Raw genomic sequence first — 25,661 nt, forward strand, 5'->3', positions numbered from 1 at the left:
GAAATTAAAACTGTATGCAATATAAAGCATTTAGGCCTCAAGGCATCTAGAGAACAATGTTGGATACATGATGATGTTAATAATAATAATAATAATCCTCATTTGTAAAGCACGAAAAATCACCCGTAAGGGTCTCCTGGCGTTGGTGGCCGTCAGGAAGATTAAGCAAGCTGTTGGCCAGAGTCACATGGTGCTGGGCTAATCTGCCGCCGGCGCCGAGGATCGAACCGTGATCCCCAGATTCCAGCGTCAGTCGCCCTGGACGCGGCGCCACACCTCTCCCTGTTGACAGTGTGCATCTTTTTTATCCACTGGACTCAGTTCTCATTCTTAAATATCGGTCTGTTGAAAGAGATCAGTGTTGGGATACCTTGCTGCCAGAGATGTGAATTATAAAACTGAAGCACTAACATTCTACATTAACATTCACGATTTCCATTTCCTGACAGTTTGCACCATAATAGAATACTCAGACCTCTGCATCACACATAAATTGTGATAAATCATACTAAACACATTTTCTAGTGCTTCTTTCACAAATCATATTCAACTTGTTGGCACAAAATATCCACCAACCCTAACTATCCATGTCACAGTTGCTTGACGCTTGAGCGAACAATTGCACCAGAAGAGACGAGAAAAGCCAGGCAGTTATACATTAAAAAAAATATTCAATTAAGGTATATCAGATAATGAAAATATTAGCAGTTGTTTTTATGGGTTTAAAGCTTTTTTATGATGATTGCAACAATAAAACCATTTTTGGCAATGCAGTGGTCCCAGAAGCATACACCATAGACAGGGTATGCACCTCTGGTTATCAATTCTCTAAAGTTCATGCAAGAAAGATAAATATTTTGTGTAATGTTAGAGAGGTTTCTAATTTGTTCATCCACAAGGAACTTCTTTATTATAGAAGATGCTGCAGATGCTTGCATGGAGTATTCTGTAACACTCATTGTGCTTGATCGCATTTCGCTTCTTTGCCATGTAAAGGTGTGTTCTCTCATTTCCTAGGGGATGCGGGCTAAGGCAAACATAGGGACACCATTGCAGCAAAAGGAAAATACTACTTACCAGTATGCATCTGTTCTTGGCATGTAGAGCTGCAGATCACTACACTATGCATTAGATCGCCACCTGGTGTTGGGCTCGGATGATAGCATGTTGTTGTCGTCTTGGAAGTAGTCCTTTGTAGTCACGAGATAGGTGATTCCTCCCTTGGACGATAGTGCGCATGGGCATCGGCTCCATCCTTAGATTGTTTTTCGCCATGATGGGAAATGATGGAGTTAGTAGAAGTAAAGAAAAGATGTCCATGCGTGTGCATCTAAGTAAGATAGAGAAACTGGAACAGATACAAGTCCCGTGGAGGCGGAGGGCATGTAGTGATCTGCAGCTCTACATGCCAAGAACAGATGCATACTGGTAAGTAGCATTTTCCGTTCGAGGCATACGAGCTGCAGATACTACACTATGCATCGATTGTGCAGCAGTGTCTCCCCTAGCGGTGGTCACCTGTATCTGTTGCAGCTGTTTGAAAGAGAGTTTTAAGACCAGCTTTTCCTACTGCAGCTTGCTGCTTGGCTTGCACATCAACACAGTAGTGTTTAGTGAAGGTGTGTGTTGTAGACCATGTTGCTGCCTTGCATATGTCTTCTAAGGGGATGTTCCCTAAGAAAGCCATGGAGGCTCCTAGCTTGAGTGTGGAGTGCGCTCTAGGAGGAACTGTTAATGTACGTTTTGCTTTTTGATAGCAGACTTGTATACATTTTACAATCCACCTTGCAATTCCACCCTTAGAGATGGGGTTGCCTTTATGAGGTGGAGAGAAAGATACAAATAATTGTTTTGTCTTCTGAAAAGATTTAGTCCTATCTATATAGTAGAGAACAGCTTTTTTAACGTCTAGGGTATGTAGAGCTCTTTCTGCTACAGAGTCCGGGTTTTGGAAAAACACTGGTAACTCTACAGATTGGTTTAAATGAAAAGGAGTAATCACTTTTGGAAGGAATTTAGGATTAGTTCTTAGAACAACTTTGTTATGATGGAGTTGTAAGAAAGGTTCTTGTATAGTGAACGCTTGTATCTCACTTACTCTTCTAAGAGAGGTGATAGCAATAAGGAAAGCTGTTTTCCATGTGAGGAATTGCAGTTCACATTTGTGTAGAGGTTCAAAAGGGGTTCGCATGAGCCTTGTAAGAACCACGTTAAGGTGCCACACTGGAGAAGGAGGTGACCTGGGTGGAATGATTCTCTTTAATCCTACCATAAATGCTTTAATTGAAGGTACTCTAAAAAGAGACAGATGTTATCTGTTCTGTAAGTATGCCGCAATTGCTGCAAGGTGCAGGCGTATGGATGAATATGCCAAGTTACACCTTTGTAAATGTAGAAGGTAGCAAATTATATTTTGGATAGAAGCATCCAGGGGATCAATTTGATTATTATTGAAGTAAATGGTAAATCTTTTCCATTTAGCAGCATAACAAGCTCTGGTAGTAGGTCTCCTGGCCTCTTTAATGATGTTCATACAGTCTGGTGGTAGGTTAAGATAACCAAGACTTCAGGAGCCAGATCGTCAAATTCAGTTGCTTTGGGTCTGGGTGTCTGATGTCTCCATGGTTCTGCGTGAGTAGGGATGGAGTCAGTCGTAGCTTTTGGTGTGGGACTAGAGACAGTTCTAGCAGTGTGGTGAACCACGGTTGCAGTGCCCATGTGGGAGCTACCAGGATCAGTTTTAGAGACTGTTGTCTGAGCTTGCGTACTACCAATGGTATTAGTGGTATGGGCGGAAAAGCGTACGCAAATCTGCCTGACCAGTTCATCCATATCGCATTGCCCTTGGACAGCAGGTGTGGAAACCTGGCGGCAAAGGTTGAGCATTTTGCGTTTTTTGTGTGTGGCGAACAGATAAATGTCTGGATGACCCCACTGGTGAAAGAACCTGCGGATGTAGTTCCCATTCGTGAATTTGTTGTGTCTGCCGGCTCAACAAATCTGCTATCTGATTGTGAACTCCTGGAAGGTGCTCTGCTAACAGATATATGTTTTGTAGAATGGCCCATCTCCAAATGCTCTGTGCGAGTTGGGACAGTTGTAGAGAGTGTCCCCCCCCCCCTGTTTTTGTATGTAATACATGGATGTCATGTTGTCCGTCCGGATTAAGACAGCTTTGTCTGTACTTGTACCTGGAATGTTTTGAGTGCTAAGAATATTGCTAGCAGCTCTAGATGATTGATATGGAACAATCGTTGTTGACTGTTCTATTGTCCTTGAGTTGTATGGTGTAGGAGATGAGCTCCCCATCCTGTGAGGGATGCGTCTGCTGTAAGCACTAGCTGTGGAACAGGCTTGAGGAACGGCCGCCCCTTTGTCAAGTTTTTGGTGTTCCACCACTGCAGAGAGTGATGTGTGCGGCTGTCTACCAACACCAGGTCTGTTAGTTGCCCTTGTGCCTGGTTCCATTGCTGTGCTAGACATTCTTGTAATTGGAGTATCTGCAGTCTTGCATATGGTACTATGAAGATGCAAGATGCCATCATGCCTATTAGTCTCATGAACATTCTGGTTTGCAGAGATTGTTGCTGTTGAAACATTGTGACTAAGGCTTGAATGTTCTGCATCCTTGCTAGACTGGGATATGCTAGAGCTGTAGATGTATTTATTGTAGCCCCCAGATACTGATGTATGTGAGAGGGTTGGCGGTGCGACATGGTGTAGTTTATTGTGAACCCTAAGTCGTGCAATGTCTGAATTGTCTGATGTGTGTGTTGGACACACTGATTGAATGACTTGGCTTTTATGAGCCAGTCGTCTAGATAAGGGAAGACATGTATTTGTTGTCTCCTGAGGTGTGCTGCTACCACTGCTTTGCACTTTGTGAATACTTGTGGTGCCGTTGTCACTCCGAATGGAAGGACTTTGAACTGATAATGTTGCCCTTCCAGTACAAACCTTAGATACTTTCTGTGAGCAGAATGTATAGGAATGTGGAAGTAGGCGTCCTTTAGGTCTAGTGTCGTAAGGAAATCGCCTTGTTGCAGCAGTGGGAGCACTTGTTGTAAAGTGATCATATGAAAATGATCTGATTGTATGTAATAATTGAGGGGCCTGAGGTCGAGAATTGGTCTTAGTGTCCCGTCCTTCTTGGGAATTAGAAAATACAGTGAGTAAAGCCCTGTTCCTTGTTCTTGTAAAGGAACTATTTGTATTGCGTCCTTTTGTAGAAGTGACAGAACCTCTTGTTTGAGCAGAGTAAGGTGTTCTGTAGACATTGGACGCTGCTTGGGTGGTATGTGTGGAGGGGTTCCTGTAAGTTCTAGGCAGTAGCCATACTGGATAATCTGTCTTACCCACTTGTCTGTTGTGATGGAGTTCCAGACAGGCAGGAATTGCGTTAATCTGCCCCCCACAGGAGTGGAATGCTGTTGGGGGAGCAGAGGGAAGTCACTGTTTTGTAGCGAAAGAGGTTCGATTACTGTTGTTACCTCGACCTCTTCCCTTGTTGTTATTCCCTCTATATCCTCCTCTAAAATATTCCTTGTAAGAGGATGTTTGTGTGTTGGATTTGAAGGATGTTGTGTTGTCTGCACCGGTTTATTTGGAGCCCCCTCTGTAGAAGGAGCGACAAAAGGAACCTCTAGTTTGTGTGGACTGTAAAGCTCCCATAGATTTAGCAGTGTCTGTATCCTTCATTTTTTCAAGTGCTGTGTCTACCTCTGGTCCAAACAATTGGTTTTGATTAAATGGTTGATTTAAAATGGTAGTTTGGATTTCTTGTTTAAATCCTGAAATGAGTAGCCACGCATGTCTCCTAAGTACTATACTAGTATTTACAGCCCTCGATGCAGTATCTGCAACGTCTAGTGCGCACTTGATAGAGGCATTAGAAATGAGTTAACCTTCTTGTATAAGATCATTTGCTTGTGCCTTATATTGGTCAGGTAGATGGTCTAGCAGTTTTTCTAGCTAGTCATAATGAGTCCTATCATATCTGGAAAGGAGGGCTTTGTGTATTAGCTATACGCCATATGTTGGTAGCTTGTGAGACTATTCTTTTGCCTGAGGCATCTATGACATTGGATTCTTTATCAGGTGGAGGTGCCTCACCTGAAGTTTGTGAGTTTGCCCTTTTCCTAGCATTGGAGACGACTAGGGAATCCAATGGTAGTTGCCCTTTAATGTAGGCTGGATCTGCAGGTGCAGACCTATATTTTTTCTCAATCCTAGGATTTAAAATCCTAGTACGTACAGGGCCTTTAAAAAATTCTGAAGCGTGCTTGATGACCCCTTTAATCATAGGGAGAATTTTGAACAGATCTCTGTGATTGTTCAAATGTATCTAATAGGAAATCTTCCTCTGCCTCGCCAGAGTGCATGGTGACCCCATGGTAAATGGCAGCTCTGTTTAATAGGTGCCCAAATCCAATGTTATCTTCTGGGGGAGAAGGATTTGGTGGGTATGACTGGGAGTCAGGAATGTCTGGTATATCCTGTGGGTTTGGGTACTCCCAGACTGTGTCACCTGTAGGGTATGGGAAAGGCTCATCTGGGTCTATCCCTCCTCCTAAACTATACTCATCATCATTTTGATGTGAGTGTGGTCATAAAAGAGGAGAATGTGAAGGAGAAATCTGTGGTGAATTGTTAAGAGGAGCAGGAGATGGAGGAGAAGGAAGTATAGGTGAACAAGGGTGCATAGGGGATGTGGCAGAGTCTTTCTTCTTGGCAGGAACCACAGGAGTGGATGGTTCATCTCCCTTCCTCTTCTTATGTGGTATGGTGGGCACCAGACCTGTCTTAGGGTCGATGTACATCTTCTTTTGCAGAGGATCTGGCTGGAAAAGTTCTTCTGTTTGAGGAACCTTTGTCGGCGCCGATTTTTTCGGTGCCGGACGAAGTTGCTGTCTGTCTTTAGCCTTAGGAGGTGTTACAATGTCCTTTGGCGTAGTTTTCCGCACCGGGGGTGTTGTTTTCGGTGTCGTAGGCTGTTTCGAGGGCTTGGGCGCATCGGAATCAGGCCTTTTTGGTTTTGGCACCGAAGACGATGTCTTTGGAATGGAAGCTGGTCTCGTCGGCTTTGAGGCTTCGGACGCTGGCTTCGTACCCTTGTCTTTAGAGAAGTCGACGGTTTCGGAGCCGAGACTTCTTTCGGTTTCGGGGCCGAGGGAGCTGGTGGTATTGGCACATGCGGCTTGCTTGGTACCGAGGTACCGGAAGACTTAGTTATCTTCTTCGGAGCCGGGCTCAATGGCGGGGCTGTCAAAGTGTTTTTTTGGTCGCGACTGGGCCCCGAAGGCGGAGTGTTGACCTTTGCCTTCGATCTGGGTGCTGTGTGTGGTGCAGGGGCAGTAGTACTCACGCACTGACCCGATGGTATGGAGTCATCCGAGTCGTCTGCCTCTGATATGATCTCGAGATCATCTGAATCTTCTTCGGGAACGAGCGGAACCTCTTCGTCGAATATATCCACCGGTTCCGGAGCTGATCTCTGCGTCGTGTCGACAGGCCCTCTGATGGTTTTCTTGGATCGAAAGGACGCGCAGGCTGTACAGCTGGATTCATCGTGTTCTGGCGATAAGCACAGGTTGCAGAGCTCGTGGTGGTCACTGCGTGGAAACTTTGCTCCAAACCCGGGGCATTTCTTAAATGGCGTCCTTTCCATGAGGTGTAGGCCTCACGGCGTGGATAGGCCCAACGGCCCGCATCGAGGACCGGAATCGAGCTGATGGAATCGGAAAAATGTTAGTCGGTATTGAAGTTAGGTTGATGAGTTTTGAGAAGTTTTTTTGGCTTTGAAGTGCTTGAAAAGTCTTTTTCTAGCCGGAGCGGAAAAGTTTCATCCGAACCCAGTGGCGGAAAAAAACAATCTAAGGATGGAGTCGATGCCCATGCACACTATCGTCCAAGGGAGGAGTCACCTATCTTGTGACTACAAAAGACTTCTTCAAAGACGACAACATCATGCAATCATCCGAGCCCAACACCAGGTGGCGATCTAATGCATAGTGTATTATCTGCAGCTCATATGCCTCGAACATAAAGATTCCAAAACGCCTATTTACATTAGCCCTAATGACCCCTCATAAACCTTTTCCCTACATTCCTAGGCACTTTTGTAAAAATCGCGGACTTTTTACAAAAGTGCCGATTTCGCGGTTTGCCGCGAAATCCTGGAGGGTCTGATTTATGAACCCAAGGGCTTATTTACAAGCTCCATGCGCCGCCGATGCCTCACTTTTAACATGGGAGAAAGTGACGTACCGGGAACGCAAGTGGCTTGTAAATATGCCCCTGGTGCCAGGGAGCAGAGGGGGGAGTTGGTGCGTAGAAGAGAACATGTGCATTGAGGGTCATGTATGAACCCAGCAGGGAGACTGTGCAAAGAGGCAGGATAGAGACAGATTTCACAATGAAATTAAAAGCATACATTTCACAAATGGTTACGCCTGCCGTAATCCTGTACCACCAATAGTTCTTCTCTATTTTTACTGAAATTGTGGTCATTTGGGGAAGTAGGCCCCAGCAATATTCTGTTCAGCCTGCCTCCTGTGAGAGGGTTCCTTGGTGGGTGCCCGTATAATTACTTCTTCTCGGATGAGGAAGAATTAAAAAGAAAATAAAGTGACATGGATTGCATTGGTGGAAAAATTCCTGTCTTGAATTCTAACTATAAAGGTGACAAGATGTGTCACCACAATGCTAAAAGGACAGTGAATGCAAACAGTAAAAGGCTGTGCGATGTGTCTCCGTACAGTGATAAAAACCTGCGCTTTTAAACAACAGAGCAAACATAGACTTTGGAAGGAGAATAAATAAGGAAAGACAAATTAATAGAAAGGTATTAAACTTTGCTTCGCTTCTTAAGCTATAACTCGCTCACCTGTCTGTTCATACTGCGCTACCTTACGCGTCCATGATGATACAGCACGTCTGTAGTGTTTGATCAACTTACCACAGTAGGTGCCAAGCTTCTACGTGGTAGCGTGACCGAGCGGTCTAAGGTGCTGAATTTAGGCTCCAGTCTCTCTGGAGGCGTGGGTTTGAATCCCACCACTGCCAAGTTGTATTTTTTTTTTTAAATGTAAGTTTATTTAAATTAAATACTTTTTTACTTGCAAAACACATCATGTAACATGCAGATGACAGCTATTTATTGTATGTAGAAAGGCAAGTGGGTTAGGGCTGTTGATATAGAGATCATTAATTTACTTGCATTTCATAGTCTGCAATCCTTTTCCAAAGCACATTGAACTACGGCCTGACAGAGAACCAGCATGCAAACTGTAGCAAGACACTGGTATAACCTTACTGTTTCTGCTCAATCTGTTGTAGTTATATGTTTTTTTTGGGTAGTAATAAATTCTTGGCAGTACAAACAACCAGAAGCAAGTCAAGTCAAGTCAAGTCAAGTCATGAAATTTGTATAGCGCACTACATACCCAGAGGGTTTCAAGGCGCTTAGGAAGGGGAGGAGGATTATTTGTTAAATATCCATGTTTTAAGCTGCTTTCTGAACGCTAGGTGGTTCTGGGTGAGGCGGAGGTAAGCGGGGAGTGAGTTCCATGTTTTAGCAGCCAGGTATGAAAAGGATCTGCCTCCCATGGTGGACTTGTTGATGCGAGGTACAGTGGCGAAGGCTTGGCTGGAAGAACGTAGTTGGCGGGCGGGAGTGTAGAAGGACATTCGAGAGTTGAGGCAATCTGGTCCGATGTCGTAGAGTGATTTGTGTGCGTGGGTAAGCAGTCGGAAAGTGATCCTTTTATTGACGGGTAGCCAGTGGAGGTCTTTAAGGTGACCAGAGATGTGTTCGTTGCGTGGGATGTCTAATATGAGCCTGGCTGAGGCGTTTTGGATTCGTTGGAGTTTCTTCTGGAGTTTAGCGGTGGTACCTGCGTAGAGGGTGTTTCCGTAGTCCAGTCGGCTCGTGACCAGAGCGTGGGTGACTGTTTTCCTTGTTTCGGAGGGGATCCAGCGGAATGTTTTCCTGAGCATGCGGAGAATGTTGAAGCAGGAAGAGGATACGGCGCTGACTTGTCTGTTCATTGAGAGTGAAGAATCCAGGATGACGCCAAGGTTCCGTGCGTGGTCAGTCGGGATGGGTGCTTTTCCGAGGGCTTCCGGCCACCAGGAGTCGTCCCAAGCAGAGGGGGATGTACCTAAGATGAGGACTTCTGTTTTGTCTGAGTTCAGTTTCAAACGGCTTTGTTTCATCCATTCGGCGACTTCTTTCATTCCTTCGTGTAGGTTAGTTTTGGCGGTGCTGGGGTCATTGGTGAGAGAAAGGATCAGTTGAGTGTCGTCCGCGTAAGAGATGATGTTGAGGTTGTGTTGGCGTGCGATGGCCGCGAGGGGGCTCATGTATACGTTGAAAAGGGTGGGGCTGAGTGAGGATCCTTGAGGTACGCCGCAGATGACTTCAGAGGCCTCAGACTTGAATGGAGGAAGGCGGACTTTCTGGGTTCTTCCGGTGAGGAACGAGGTGATCCATTCAAGTGCTTTTCCTTGGATTCCGATGTTATTGAGGCGTTGTAGAAGGGTGCTGTGGCAGACTATCGAATGCTGCAGAGAGGTCGAGGAGGATGAGGGCGACTGTGTCTCCATTGTCCAGTAGAGTTCGAATGTCGTCTGTTGCTGCGATGAGGGCGGTCTCAGTGCTGTGTTTTGCTCGGAAGCCAGATTGTGAGGGGTCGAGGGATTTGTTGGCTTCGAGGAAGGCGGCGAGCTGGTTGTTGACGGCTTTCTCGATGACTTTGGCCGGGAATGGAAGAAGCGAGATGGGGCGGTAATTTTTGAGTTCGGTGGGGTCGGCTGTTGGTTTTTTCAGAAGGGCGGTGAGTTCAGCGTGTTTCCAGTCTTCTGGGAAGGTAGCGGAGTTGAAGGAGCAGTTGATGACGTCTCGGAGGTGCGGTGCTATGACGGAGTCTGCTTTGTTGAAGATGTGGTGAGGGCATGGGTCTGTGGGGGATCCTGAGTGGATGGAGTTCATCAGGCGGATGGTGTCCTCAGTGGAGATTGGGTTCCAGGCGTTAAGGGTGTTCACGGGGGGACAATGGTCAGCGGATGGTAGGGTGGGTTGGTTTCCGGGTTGGTTGTCGAAGCTGTTGTGGATGTCTGCAATCTTGTTGTGGAAAAAAGAGGCTAGGGAGTCGCAGAGGGTTTGAGAGGGGGTGATGTCGTTGGAGATGGCCGAGGGATTGGAAAATTCCTTGACGATGTTGAAAAGTTCCTTGCTGTTGTGGGCGTTGTTGTCAAGTCGATCCTTGAATGCTGTTTTCTTGGCTTTTCGGATCAGTTGGTGGTGAGTGCGGGTGGCGCTTTTGAAGGCGTCCTTGGTGCTGGTGGTTGGGTCTTTTTTCCAGGCCTTTTCAAGGGAGCGGCAGAGTTTCTTGGACTTCTTGAGATCATCGTTGAACCATGAGGCTTTCTTGCTGCCAGGTTTGCTTTGACGTTTTTTCAGTGGGGCTAAGGTGTCGGCGGTATTGGATAGCCATAGGGTGAGGTTGGCGGCGGCTTCGTTGGCGTTAGAAGAGAGGGCTGGGGAGTTTCGAAGGAGCGATGCGGAGATTTGGTCCGTGGTGATTTTGTTCCAGTTTCTTTGCAGGGTAGGTTGGGAGTGGTTGATGGGTTTCGGCTTGTTGTAGGTGAAGTGAACGCAGCTGTGGTCGGTCCATAGGAGATCCGTAGTGTGGCTGAAGGAGACATGATTGCTGGAGGTGAAGATGGGGTCGAGTGTGTGACCTGCGATGTGGGTGGGGGAAGTGACTAGTTGATTAAGTCCGAGGTTGGCGAGGTTGTCCACGAGGGTGGCGGTGTTGTGGTCGTTGATCTTTTCGAGGTGAAAGTTGAGGTCTCCCAGAAGGATGTAGTCTTTGGAGGGGAGCGCGTGTGGGGTGATGAAGTCAGTGATGTCTTCACTGAATTTAGCGCGAGGTCCTGGTGGTCTGTAGAGGAGAGTGCCTCTGAGTGTTGTTTTTGGGTCGATGTGGATCTGGAAGTGGAGGTGTTCGGAGTTGGCGAGGTTGGCGTCAGAGCTAGTTGAGATGCGGATTGATTTCTTATGAACGATAGCGATTCCTCCTCCTGTGTGGCTGGTACGGTCTTTGCGGGTGATCTTATAGTCTTCAGGGATGGCAATGGTGATATCTGGTGCGGAGGAAGCATTCATCCATGTTTCTGTTAGGAAGGCGACGTCTGGAGAGAAGGAGTCTAGTAGGTTCCATAGGTCAATGGCGTGCCTGTGCACCGATCGGGTGTTGAGAAGGATGCATTGTAGGTGGTTGGGGTCGGGAATCTGTGGTGTGGTCGTAGCGGAGATGTTGTCGGTGCCGCTAAATTTGCAGGAGTAGCAGGAGAAAGGTCCATGGGTGTGTCCAGGAGCGGCTTGGACGCAGTTGGGGGCGCGACCGGGGTTAAGGGCTAGGAGGGTGGCGGCATCGTAGGTAATGCGGGAGGGCTGGGCAGCGGGAGGGGCAGGGGGTTTGGCGCTGGGCGCGGTCCAGGCGCGGACGGGCGTAGACGGGCTTACCTTTGGCGCACCTTCGGCGTGGACGTAGCGCGTGGACGCTGCGCGTGGGGGCATTGGCCAAAATGGATGGTGGAGGGGGTGGAGTGTGGGAGGGGCGGCTGGGAGGCGGGATCTGGGAGGAGCCACGGGCTGCCGAGGGTAAACACAGCTACAAAGTAGGTAAACACTGAAAATGCACTCTACAATCGTCTCTTATCTGATCGATCAGCAGTAGTGCGCAGAAGGACCTCAATATAGTATCAGCAGGCAAGTACTAGCGAGCGCCGAGTACAATACAGAGAAGACAATTAAATAAATAAATTATTTCTGCACAAAAACGATACCGAGCGCTGAGTGCGCTTAAGCAGCAGGCAGGCAGGCAGGTAGGCAGGAGCGAATGCAGCCAGCAGTGAATGCAGCGTCTGGGGGAGGCAGAGGGCGAGGGGAGCAACCGGACAGGACAGTGTCCACTCGGTCACAAATGGTGGGAGGCCGTGACGCGTTAGCTGTGCTTGTGGGTGGGAGGGGCGGCTGGGAGGCGGGATCTGGGAGGAGCCACGGGCTGCCGAGGGTAAACACAGCTACAAAGTAGGTAAACACTGAAAATGCACTCTACAATCGTCTCTTATCTGATAGATCAGCAGTAGTGCGCAGAAGGACCTCAATATAGTATCAGCAGGCAAGTACTAGCGAGCGCCGAGTACAATACAGAGAAGACAATTAAATAAATACATTATTTCTGCACAAAAACGATACCGAGCGCTGAGTGCGCTTAAGCAGCAGGCAGGCAGGCAGGTAGGCAGGAGCGAATGCAGCCAGCAGTGAATGCAGCGTCTGGGGGAGGCAGAGGGTGAGGGGACTTTGTGTGTCTTCCAGCCATGCACTCTTAAATTATAATCCCTAACAGTAAAGTCAATGTTTGACTCCAACACTTTGAAACCCTCAGTGTTTTATGTAACTTCCTGAACATTGATTTACACACATGTATGATTTATTGTCAATGTATATTGTGCGTGTGATGCAAAGTGCTCTGACGGCCCCCTTGGGACAAGTAGCAAAATCAAAGAATTAAATAAACTAGTCCTAACCACATAGCTACCAACATTCAGATAACCCTAGCAACAACCATTTGGCTGGATATAGGAAGCACCTGCAGCTGTACTCCACTTGGGGGCGCTGCCTCCTAATCTCTAAAAGCTAGAAGTGACCATTAAGGAATGAAATAGCTCAAGTTAGTGATAAGAGTGAAAGTGGTTTGTATGTTGACGCTGGTGATGCCACTACATAATTGATAGAAACCCAGTGAGGAATTGGAGGAACTGAACTTGTCCGTGCTGTACTATGCGTAGGGTCAAGCTTCAACTGCATTCCCATGCTGTATTCTGTTACTTCGCTGCTGCCAATGTCGTGCTGTTTCTATGTTTTGAGGATGGTACCGAATTGCTGTGGCCTGTGCTGCATTTTCATTGTGCGGTGCTCTTGTCGTTTTGTGTGATGGAAGCTTTCACTGCTACTGCTTATGACATACTTGTTTTAGTGTTTGAATGGGGCGGACCCTTGCCTTTCGCTCCCTTTGCTATTCATAATGCTACATTTCTGGGACGCGGGCATTTCCAGCATAATTATGGATTTTCAACACTATCCACATATTGCACTGTGTACTGCATAATTGAGCTGCATGATACCACATTTCTTGCTGGAAAATGTAGGTCAACCTTACCTCATAATTGAGTTCTCCTGTGCTGCGCACGGCCCTGACAATAATAGTTTGGAGCCCGCGAGTGGTGCGCGCGCGACAAGGCTGCGAGGAGCGTGTACTATCGCAAATCGCACAATGGGAGCGTGTGAGCGCTAGAGGAGCCACAATGTGAGCACGCACATGTACTAAAAGGTAAATCAAACGTGCGGTGGGAGCGTGTGAGGAGACGCCATGCGCGCGCACATTGCCTGTTAGTGCGCGCACATGGTTTGCCTCCCTTCGCAAACCAAAGCGACGACAATAGTCTCGCTAAGGCAAAGCAGCGCATATGCAATGTGTTCGCTAGGCGAGACCTAAAAAAGACAAATGACAGCATAGTTCTTCGGTGACCGCAGTTGTCTCAGTAATCTGGCCACGTTTACAACCAAAACCTATTATTGTAATACGTTTTTTGCTTTTACTTTTCTGCTGGAAGTGTCCATAAGAACTGGACAACTGCACAAGAGATTCACAACAGGGAACACAGCTGGCCATGCACAGGGACAAACATTTAGAGCTGTGCAACAGTTTGATCTGAGACTCAGTTGCCAGTCCTACCACTAAGCAACAAAGCTGTATACAACTAGAGATTAATGTAACAGGACCAAATATACACTAGAGATTCAGCCCAACGCAGATTTCTGTACAGGACGGCTGAATCAATTTTTGAACAAAATGTATATCCCAGTCTAACAATCACCCTTCGCTGCTTGTTTAAGTCCAAACAGGCGCAAATGCAATTTCAGCTCTGGAATTCCAGAATGTTCTTTTACAGGCATACTTACACCCAAGCCCGTCATTATTTGAGGAACAGTGGACCAGAACCTCATATCACCATCTCTTGATAACGGACAGCTAAGCATCAGCTTTACTATAGTGACAGCCGAAAGAACTTCCTACAACAAAAGAAAAACATATGAGAAATGAAACTCCACAATGCTACGTTTTAAACATGCCATGGTTCTTTGGTAACAGCAAATCTCTCCTTATGCAGTTACTGTAGAACAAGTTATATACCTTCAGTAACACATTATCTGGTAAAGAGCCTATCTAGCTAAAGATTCCTTACCTTTAAATTTCCCAGGCATCAGGCTGGATCCGGAAAATTTTCCTCTAGCAATACAGTTCGGCTCTGCTTGACGTCATCAGTGTAGTTTGCGTCGGTTATGACATTGTGGTCACCTATAGAGGTGACACACAGGCGCACGGACGTCAGTACTTCTTGTATTTTCCATGCCCGAAGCACAGAGCCATGAAGTAACTTACAAAAACTTGCACAAAACTAAGGCCCTGAAAAAGGGAGTCCCTAGCCCTTACAAAATCAGTCAGCAAAGCGGGGAGGCATGGGTGGGCCTGCAAGGAATCTGCAGCTAGATAGTTTCTCTAACTGATAATGCATTAGAGTAGGTAAGTAACTTGTTCATCTGATAGAGACTTCTAGCCGCAAATTTCTTAACTTTGAATTAGATATCCAAGCCATACTATCCCCGCGGTGGGTTGCGTACCAATTCCTCACACTAGGAAGTCCTGCAGGACCGAACTGCATAATGCCCATCCCTGTGTACCTGACTGTCCAGGCAGTGGTGCTTGGAAAACATGTGCAAAGATGCCAACACTGCTGTCTGACAGATGACTGGGACACACTGAGCCAAGGCGGTAGTCGCAGAGTTTCCCCTGGTGGAATGGGCCCTTGATCCATTGGGGGCCTGCTTCTTAGCCAGGGCATTGCAGTTTTTTTTGCAAGAACAACCCAGAGAGAAATGGTCCTTTTCTTCACTGCACACCCCTCCTTAGCTTCCATGGACCCCACAAAGAGTTGGACGTCCACCCGTAACTCTTTTGTGCAGACAAGGTAGAGCGACAATGCTCTTTTTGGGTCCAGTTGGCAGAGGCGCTCCTCTTCCTTAGAAGGATGCGGAGGGCAAAAAAGGTGGGCAGCGTAATAGAATGACCCAGATGGATTGGGGTCACCACCTTTGGTGACCCCACGGGTGCGAAGCAGCACATTATCTGGAAAGGACATCATGTAGGCAGGTGTAAAAAATGGTGCATGCAACTCACTCATGCTCAGGGCAGATGTTATCACCACCATAAAGGCTGTTACGATGGTAAGCAGCCGGGGGAGACAGTTGTGTAAAGGCTCAATGGGAAAACACAATAAGAAAAGTGAGGACCAAATTAAGGTCCTGAGGCGGCATAACATAGGGAGTGGGCAGAAACAAGTGCGCCAGCCACTTCAAAAACATATTTACAATTGGAGACCTAAAGAGAGAGGGTTGGTCTGGCAGCTGCAAAAAAGTGGATAGAGCACAAATATAACCCTTGAGATTACCCTACGAAGAGCCCTGCTGGGCAAGGGTTAGAATGAATGAGACTAGTGGAAAAAGAAGCAGAAAGAGGGTCAATAAACGTTTCTGTACAGTATAATACAAATTTCTGCCAACGGCAGGCGTATATCGTCTTAGTGGAGGGCCGCCTTGCTGCCAAAATAGCGTTATATACTTCGGGAGGAACGTCAAAAGCCATCAACTGGAGGCGAAGAGTTGACGGGTTCGGGTTGAGGACCCTCACCTGCTGCTACAACAGACAATCCTCCCAAAGGGACAGCCTGAGCAGAGGATCGATGCTCATTTTCAGAAGCTCTGGATACCAGACTTCTCGCCAAGTCCAGAGCCACAAGAATGACTTGAACACGTTCGTTCCTGATCTTCTTCAGAACCCTGGGCAGGACTGGTATGGGTAGAAAGGTGTACAGCAGGCCTGAGCTCATCCGCGACGAAAGGCTTTTGCCGAGCGATAGCCACCTTGCAAACTCCAGTGTGCAGTACAACGGACACTGGGGATTCTGTTTGGAGGCGAACAGATCAAACCAAGGTTCTCCCTACTGCTGAAAGAGACCTTGCACCACCTCCAAATGGAGAATCCATTCACGATCCGCTAGGCATCGGCAGCTAAGTTCGTCCACCCAGGTGTTCAGAGAACGTGCCAGGTGTTGAACCACCAGGGTTATGCACCCTGCTGTTCCAGTCATGTCCAGAGACGCAGGGCCCCTACACAGAGGGTCCAAGACCCCACCCTGCCCTGCGTGTTGCTGTGCCACATGGCAGTGGTGTTGTACGTGAACAGCTGCATTAACTTCCCCTTGACAGAGGGAGGAAATGCCTTCACTGTCAACCTAACTGATGGAAGCGCTAACAAATTGATGTGGAGCCCCGATTCCACCAGAGAACAGTGTCCCCTGATCTCCACCTCTGCCAGATGATTGCACCATCCCAGAAGGGACACATCTGTCATGACTGTGAGATCTGGTTGGGGAAGAGGGAGGGGTCTGCCGTTGACCCAATCGTGGCTCGTCAGCCACCACTGCAGATCTTTTGCAGTTCTGTCCGAGATCTGGACCATGTTGATGAAATTTCCCCGATGCTGTGCCCACTGGAACTTCAGGTCCCAATGCAGAGCTCGCATTCGCCACATAGCATGCCTTACCAACAGGATGCAGGATGCTATGAGGCCCAACAGCCTCAGAGTCAGTCTCACCAAAATCCAGGACAGAGGCTGAAACATCAGAATCATAACCTGAATATCCAGGACTTGCTGTTTAGGAAGATAGGCCTGAAACTGCACTGTGTCCAGAACAACCCTGATTAAAGGGAGCGTCTGAGGAGTTAAGAGTGACTTCAGCACGTTTATAGAGAACCCCAGCGAATGCAGGAAGTTCGCAGTAATCTGAAGGTGGGAGATGACAGCCTGGGGCGAGGACGCCTTCAACAGCCAGTCGTCAAGGTAGGGGAGAACTGACACCACTAACCTGCGAAGATGAGCTGCTACCACCGCCATGCCCTTGGTGAACACACGAGGGGCGCTGATAAGGCTGAAGAAAGCACAGTAAACTGAAAGTATTCACAGCCTACTTTGAACATCAGGTAACGTCTGTGGCCCGGCAGGATGGGGATGTGAAAATACGCTGCCTGCAGGTCCAACGCTACCATCCATTCTTCTTGGTCTAGGACAGACAAAACCTGAGCTAGAGTGAGCATCTTGAACTTCTCCTTCTTGAGGAAGAGATTGACGGTCCGAAGATCTAAAATGGGCCGCAACCCTTTGTTCTTTTTTGGAATCAGAAAGTAGCTGGAATCACAGCCACTGTCTACTTCGGACTCCGGAACCCTTTATAGCTCCCTTGGCCAGGATAGCTGTAACCTCCTCTTGGATCAATTTTAAATGATCTTCCGCCAGCCATTCTTGATTTGGCAGAATGGGAGGAGGAAAAGAAAGGAAAGGTAGACAATAGCCCTCCTGAATGATCTGCAAAACCCACTTGTCCGATGTTATGGACCTCCAGTGGGGGAGATGAATATGGATTCTCATACCAACTTGAGTGACGCGGTCTTGCAGAGTCAGACAAGGAGTGCTTGCTGGATGCTGAGGGCAGGGTGGCCAACGACTTCCGGCTTCTATTCCTTTGTCAGAATGAACCGCATCCACGTCCCCGCACAACTTGGAAAGTCTGCGCAGGACGGTGGCTGGGATAGGGCTGACATGGCTGGAAACCCCTTCCGGTGCCGCTAAAGTGGCAAAAGCTAGACTAGCCACGAGGAGTAGAAGAGAGGCCCACAGATCTGGCCATAGGTTGTGAGTCCTTGAACCTCACTAGAGCCACGTCTACCTTCTCTCCAAAAAGACGAGATCCTTCAAACAGCATTTCCATAAAGTTTTCCTGGACATCACCAGAGAAGCCAGTTGTGGCGTGGCAAGGCCACTGTCAATGAAATTGCTCTGCCCAGCAGATCAGTCATGTCAAGGTCACACCTTATGGTGAATTTTGCTGCATCTTTCCTGTCCTTAACCGCCTGAGAGAACACAGCTCGGGCCTCCTCTGGGACTTGTGGCAGCACTTGCATGACTCTCTCCCAAAGGGAGTGGAAGAAACGGCTCAATAAGCATGCAGTATTCACATATCTCAATGACAGGCTTGTGGAATAAAACATCTTTTCCCAAGTGTTTCCAGCCTCTTGAAGTCCCTATACATAGGGGCGGAAGGAAACACGCTCTGGAAGGTAGAAGCCTGCACCACGAAGCTTTCAGAGGTGGGGTGTTGGCTGAGGAACTTAGGGTCGCCCAGAGCCGGGCAATGGGGGCGTACAATTGTCCTATTCACAGAAGCCCCTGTGCTAGGCTTGGACCACGTGCCTAGAAGGACATCAGTAAGTTCTTCATTGAAGGGCAAAATTAGTTTAGAGGTGGAAGTCCCAGGCTGAAACATTTTGGTCAGGAGACTCGTCCTGACCTGCACAGAGGGCAACTCTAGTAAGAGGCCCTCCATGGCATAAGATGCCCTCTCTTTGTAGCCACAGTTGGCGGAGAAAGCATGCCAGTATCTGGGGGAGTATCCAGCCCAATGGCCTCTCCAAGTTCCCCATACCAGTCCAACTGCTTTGTAGAATCATCCTGATGCTCTAAAGGGTCAATAGACCTCTCCCAATCCTCATCATCATTAAAATGTTCAAGCGACATCATAGAACCCCAGTGTTCAATCGGGGTACGAATCGCCATCGAGCGACATTGTTACAGCTCTGCTACGTAGGGTTAAGGATGGGGCTAGCACAGCCGGTGGGCGTCGGCGACACTGAAGGAATCAACTTTGGGTTCAACACCCTGGAAGGTAGCAATGGCACGACCAGTGTCATTATAGATCTGGGATCAGATCCCTGAGGCCCCACAGTCACCCGAGCCAACGGCGTAGAATTTGATGGGGTCTCTTCTATCCCCGCGGACCCAACGGCTCACCAAAGGGGTCGGCTGGCCGAAATACGCTGCGCATGGCCTCGTAAAATCTTTAATTGAAGCGGGGATTGCTCCGGCACCCAGAAAGGGAGGGAGGCACGAAGTCGACCCTGACTCCAGCTCCGCAGAACTGTGCCTAATGCGTTGGTGCTCCTTACCTCGTTTGTTGACGGTTGACAGTCGAAGTGAAGATGAAGTCGCTTGGACTTCTTCTTTTTCTTGTGCTTCTTCCCCGACTTTCCTGATGGCCTTGAGTGGGACAAAGAGGACTATGGGCTCCAGGAGCGGTCCCGCAAGCTTCTATTCTTCGATCAGGAACAGGACCTCCATGGACTCTCGCTGGATGGTGTTGACTGCCGGGCCTCAAGGAGCTTAATAGCCCACTACCGCAATGCCTGCAGAGCCACAGCCCGACAGTCCAAGCATGACTTCAAGTTGTGGACATGCTAGAGACACTAGAGACAGACGAGGTGGGGGTCAGTAACCGTCATCATGGGGTGACAGGCAGAGAACAGTTTAAACCCTGCCTTCCTTGAAGACATCCTCACACATAATGTGAAGTATTTTTTGATGTAGACAGTCTAAAAAAAAGCCTATCAAAAAGGGTCAGAGAGATAGCTCTTCACGGATCTGTGCTTAACTGGACAGAAAGAAAAGAACTGACGTCTTTGCACATGGGTGGCGCCTATAGAGGTGACCACGATGTCATAACCTACTCTAACGACGCCAATGATATCACTCTGAGCCGAATGGAGCCACCCAACGGCACAAGCAAGGTGAATTGCTTGAGCAAGTTTCCGGGTCCAGCCTGACACCTGGGAAATTCAAAGGTAAAGAATCTGCAGGTACAAGTCTCTCATCTACAGAATATCAAGTAAACGTTCATTGGCAGGCTTTTTAACTAAAAGATGGATGGAAAATGTTATCATATTTCAGTCTTCAATTCAACAGTCAAGCTCAATGAAGATAATGAAGGTCACTTCGTTATCTTCATTGAGCTAGACTGTTGACATGCTGGAAAACCACCACCAAGTGTAAAACCAGGAAGGCAAAATTGGGCAGCCACAAACAGACACATTAGGAAAATGGGAGGCACAACAACGATGAAGTTTTATGATATAAATATTAAACTGGCAGAAGTTTCAAAGAAGGACTGTATGTGCTACAGAGGTTTCTGTCTTCCGCATTAAGGCTGAGAAAAAATAGGAGAATATTCTATAGAACTCTGATGAAAAAGGCAGAAAGGGTTCCACTGTGGAAAGGACTCACTGCCCCCTGCAGGGGGCAATGCATCCAACAGATTTGTATGCATCTAAAGGCATACACATATTGTGCAAACCTATCTAGAAAGCAATAAAATCTTGACTAAGGAGGACAATGCAAGGGTACTATTCAAGGTCTTTTGTTGGAAGGATATTTTGCAGTACTTAAGTAGTACTACAAAATGCAATTTACAAACCTACTGGTTCAGATCTCACCCTCTGCCTTCTCCTACCTTTTCTACGGGGAGAAATGTGTCCATGTAAGTTTACTACTTCATAGAAAACATGTGTGGGATCAAGGCAGTGATTGGAAAATGGGAGAATACTAACTTCTACATGGAAGGGGTAAACATTGTTTAATAACAACACCCACCCACAAAAGAATAGGCCCGTAACTATTCAGAAACGACACATAACTATTCAGAAACTACACATTCAAAGCTGCTACAGCCCTATGGTCACTAACCAGTAATAACTGCACTTCATCTCAGCCTTGGAGGAAGTCTAGCGCCACAAATGGCCACTCACAGATAGTGCAACACACTCCCTAAGAAAATAATGGAGGCAGAGACTTACCGTAACACCCTGGGTGAATATATATATATATATATATATATATATATATATATATATATATATATCCAAGCTCAGTAATCTCCCTTTTTCGTTCAGGAAAATAATAGCACTCACGAGGATTCTGTGGCTCAGCAGCGGTTTATTTAGGACAAACGCGTTTCGGATTTACATCCTTCGTCAGTGTCGTAATTTCTAAACAAAACAACAGCGGCCATTTTTCATATTAAAGCATTACTTTTTTACTTTAGAAATCTTTATTTCGACCGTTTGGTCATAAAAGATACATATACAGTAAAATCACAAATTCCGACACAGTCATATAAAACATCAGTGCATGCAATTAAAACCATAACCAGACAGTGCAAGTGATTATTAAAAAGTAAGCAATTCTACAATCTACCCAGCAATTTTTAAAAGACGACTGCGCGTGTGCCAAACATTCGTAAAGAATTTGGAAAGTGCAAAAACAATTGGGCCGGAAACATCACTTTTCAAAATCCTGTACATCGGTCCATATTCCCTGCCACCCAAATTCTTAATCAAGGGCAGCAGCCAGTACTTTCTTGCTGCCTTGTATGCTGGGCAGAAAAAGATCACGTGCAAATCATTCTCCTCTTTGTCAGCACAAAGAGGACAGAACTTGGTAGAAGGGACTTTTGACCAGGTACTGCAAAAGGACCGTAATGGGAGTGTGCTGTATCTCCACTGGAGGAATAACTTTCTAGAGAGTATGGGGTAAACAGGGTCCAAAGCTTTCTCAAATGTATAGAGATCCTTGGTTTGCAGGAATATAGAGGAAAGGGACCCCTCCGTCTGGGTAGCTATAGCCCTTACCCTTTTGTGTTCGTGGTACAGCTTCGCCAATGCTCTCCTGGAGATTCTTGGTGCTGTATCTGCTGGTTCAGTCCACAATTCAGGGAGCCCCACATCTGTGCAAACTGACTGGATGTTTTGGACCCAGGGGATACTGAGCACCTTAGGATGTTTTAATAATTCGACCGGTTCCGCCCTATAATCGGCCAGATTGTCGCTGCTCCATAGCCTGCGCCAGAAGGCAATGGGTCTTAGGCTTATCTCGTCGGCAAGTGGCCGTAGCCCTAAATCAAGCCTCAGGGGGAGAAGCGGTGTGCTGGGGGGAAGTGCAGTAATTTGCCTTAAAAACCTGTTTTCTGTATAAGACAAATTCCGACATGGAATGTGCCCCCACAATTCAGCCCCATACAAAATAGCCCCCCTTGCCTGTGCCTTATATATCTGAATTAGGGCCCCCAATGGGCGGTAGGTCGAACCGGTCATCATCCGGGAAATACCCCCGGTAATTTGTACTAACTTAAGGTTAGCCCTAGTTTGATGGCTCTCCCAGGTCATATTTTCGTTGAGTGTCACGCCAAGATATTCGAACGTGGCTACTCTTTCCAGTCGTACTACTCCCAGTAGGGGGTTTGGACGCTGTTTAGTGTTTGGGTTCAATACCATATATTTGGTTTTTGTGGCATTGATTTCCAACCCTCTATCCTGGCAGAAGGCCACAAAAGCATCAAGTATGTTTTGAATGCCCATGGGTGTTTTGGATACCAACAGTGTATCGTCCGCGAACATTATTGCGGGTACACTGTTGCCATTCAATTTGGGGGCATCTGTGTAGTCGGTGGCGTTTAGATGGGCGATTACCCCGTTAACAAAGAGGCAAAACAGGGTCGGCGCCAGCACACAACCCTGTCTCACCCCTCTGCCCACGGGGAATCTATCAGTCAGCTCCCCCGACCTCCCACACCTCACCTGGGCATAATTATTATGATGCAGCCTCTGCAGGGTCAATAGGATATCTGGTGGGACGCCCATCCCTGCTAAGATGACCCATAGTTTACCCCTAGGCACAAGGTCGAAGGCGGCTCTTAGGTCCACGAAAATCGTGTACAGACTACCGCCTTCGAACCTTACTGTCCTCCAGTAGATCAGATTTAGTCTGAAGACCTGGTCCACAGTCGATACCCCTTTCCTAAAGCCTGCCTGGTATGGACTGAGGGCGCCCACCTCCTCAATCCATTCCTGAAGCCTGTTCAGGAGAACCCTGCCGAACAGCTTCTGTGCTACATCTATCAGGCTAATTGGTCTGTAGTTGGCTGGGAGCAGGGGGGATCCTTTTTTGAAAATCGGGACCACCTCGGCCCCCAGCCAAGTACTGGGGATTTCCATCCCACCAAGGACACCATTAAAAAGGGCTACGAGGTAGGGCGCCCAGACGGTGGACTCCTGCTTGTACAGGTCTCCCGGAAGCCCATCTAGCCCAGGCGCCTTCCCCGGAACCAGGCCTGAAATAGCAGCTGTTACCTCACTCAATGTTATTTGGTCCGCCTGCAAGCCCTGTCTCACTGGTTCAATTATCACAGGAATTTCTCCAGGCTCAGCGCTATATAGCGACTCGAAGTGGGCCTGCCACACTCCCGGCGCTATGTTAGGCTCCACTGCCGAGTGAAGACTCCCTGATCCCCCATTCACCATTCTCCAGAACAGTCGTTGATCTTGTACTGCTAGGGCCTTTGTGAGCTCTTCCCACTGATTTTCCTCCCATTCTATTTTGGCTTGTGTGAGAAGCTTCTTATAGGCTTGTCTACATTGCTTAAGACGTTCCCCTCCTATGCCCTCCTTAATGACTCCAAGGAGTTCTGTTTTGGCCCGTCTACAGGCTGTGTTATACCATTGTGTTTTGCCTAGGGGCCTCACTCTTGGCTTTTGTATTTTACGTGTCAAATGGGGTGCCGCCACTTTTATGAGTTCTTTATGGGCATCAAACAGTTTACTCCTTATATCTATTTGGTTTGCCACACTATCAAGGGCCCCAACAGTTTCCAGGATGGGAGTAATCTCTGCATAAAGCAGTGGGATTTTGTCCTTGTTTGTGACCATATGCTCCCACCTAATTCTTCTCCTGGTGTTATCTATAAGGAGTGTGGGATGGTTCCCTTCCTCATGGGTCACTAGACCCTGCGGTACTGGGTGGGCGAGGTCTAACTCGAGAGCATTGTGGTCACTGTCCATCCTGTCAATAACCCTAAAATCCTGTATTACTGGCCACCTTGCTAGTTGGACCAGAATGTAATCTAAGTGTGACTCCCTTCCCTGGCGATTATAAGTAATTTTGCCTGGTGTGTCCGAAATGGTTCGCCCATTACACGCTCTAAGACCGTACCTTAGCGTGAGGGCAGTAATTTGTAACGCTAGCGGGGTCCAAGCTTTCGGAGGTGTCACATCAGCCCCTGGTACTGCCCACCTATCCTCTTCTTCTGATAGGAATCCTTCCTGGAGGCCGGGAAGTGGCTCATAGTGGGAGTTAAAGTCTCCGCCCACCACATAGTAAGAATCAGTCGACAGTTCAGATAGAAAGTTCGAAAGTTCATTAAAAGTCGGTGATTCTTTTGCCTTTCCCATTGGCCTAGAGTAGATGTTGACCAGCAGGAGGCTAACTTTGTTTGGCCATGTTAGTAAGACCGCGAGGATGTCGTCGGAGCTGCATGGGAGCCGTGTTGCCACACAGCCCAGGTGAACAGCAATCCATGTCGCAAGACCCCCTGAAGGTCGGCCTTTGCCTTCCCACCTGGCTGGAATAAAAAAGGATGCATACCCTGGATACTCATAGTCCTCTCTGGCCCAGGTTCCCTGAAACATACATATGTCACCAGTTTCTATGTACTTTCCCCAGGCAGGCTCTTCCAATTTGTTTGTTAGTCCCGCGATGTTCCAGGAGATTATCCTCAAATGTTCAGTGGTTGGGGATGTCATGGCAAGGGGGATGGAGGGGGTAAGACCATATTCCACTTGTGTTACAGGGCCTGCGGCTGGGGCAGCAAAAAGTACATGTGACTCCGTGGATCCCAACTCCCCCTCGCCCTCAGGGAAGGGAACCACAGTTGTTCGCTCTGCAGCAACTACTCCATCAGTGGTAGGATTGGAGAATTCAATTTGGCCGTGTTCTGGGATGGATAGATCGTTCAGTGGGCCAGGAATTGCAACAGGGCACATCATCGGGGGGTCCGGGGGGCCACAGAAGCCCGATTCCCCTAGCGCAGACATTACATGTCACGTGCAAGCAGTGGGTAAAAAACGGACTTAGCGTTCCATTGGTTTACATGGGCGCCATCTTAAAACAGTAAATACTGTTTCACATTTTAAAGTTTTGCAACAAAAGCTGGTTTGAATTACCACTTTGTACCAAGTATTTCGTTTTGTTTCTGCATTAACGAGAACCAATCACATATGATTTTCTTCATATAAAGTAATCTCGCCGTGGATCGGCAATGCAGCCTTCTATTACGAAAGGCTGCCTGTCCCGCTTACCCACAAACAATCACGCCGTGTATCGGCTCAAGCGACATGATAAAAGTGTTAAAAAAGAGATTGCAGACCTTGTTACACAGTACAACACATCATTTTCATGAATCACAGTTCATCATTTGTTCAAATGTACAGCCAATTCTTCCCCCCCGTTCAATCCTTTAGGTATTTTGGTCCCTAGATCAATGATATACCGGGACTCCAGCCCCCTCAGTTTTAGCAAACTGTCTCCACCTCTAATGTTTGGTGGAAGACAGTCTAAACAGTAATATTGCAACAGATCCCTATTGCTATTATGTTTTACTGAGAAGTGTCGTGCTACTGGATAGCTAAAATCCTTATTTTTAATAGCACACATGTGCTCTAGCACCCTCAACTTAACCATATTAATAGTGCTGCCCACGTATTTGAGTCCGCAGGGGCACACAAGACAGTAAACAGCAAAGCTAGTTTGACAGGT

At 47.5% G+C, this 25,661-nt stretch overlaps 1 protein-coding gene across 1 annotated transcript in view; it reads right to left on the minus strand.

Annotated features, from left to right (window-relative positions):
* Positions 1-25,661, minus strand: part of URB2 (URB2 ribosome biogenesis homolog) — a 966,667-nt gene that overhangs the window by 464,948 nt on the left and 476,058 nt on the right. The window contains exon 6 of the mRNA XM_086927065.1: positions 14,033-14,143. Within this exon, the coding sequence (XP_086783191.1) occupies positions 14,033-14,143 (111 nt within the window). The remainder of the gene's footprint in view (positions 1-14,032; positions 14,144-25,661) is intronic.

Source organism: Lissotriton vulgaris, chromosome 6 (genome assembly GCF_964263255.1).
Source record: "Lissotriton vulgaris chromosome 6, aLisVul1.2, whole genome shotgun sequence".
NCBI lineage: Eukaryota > Metazoa > Chordata > Amphibia > Caudata > Salamandridae > Lissotriton > Lissotriton vulgaris.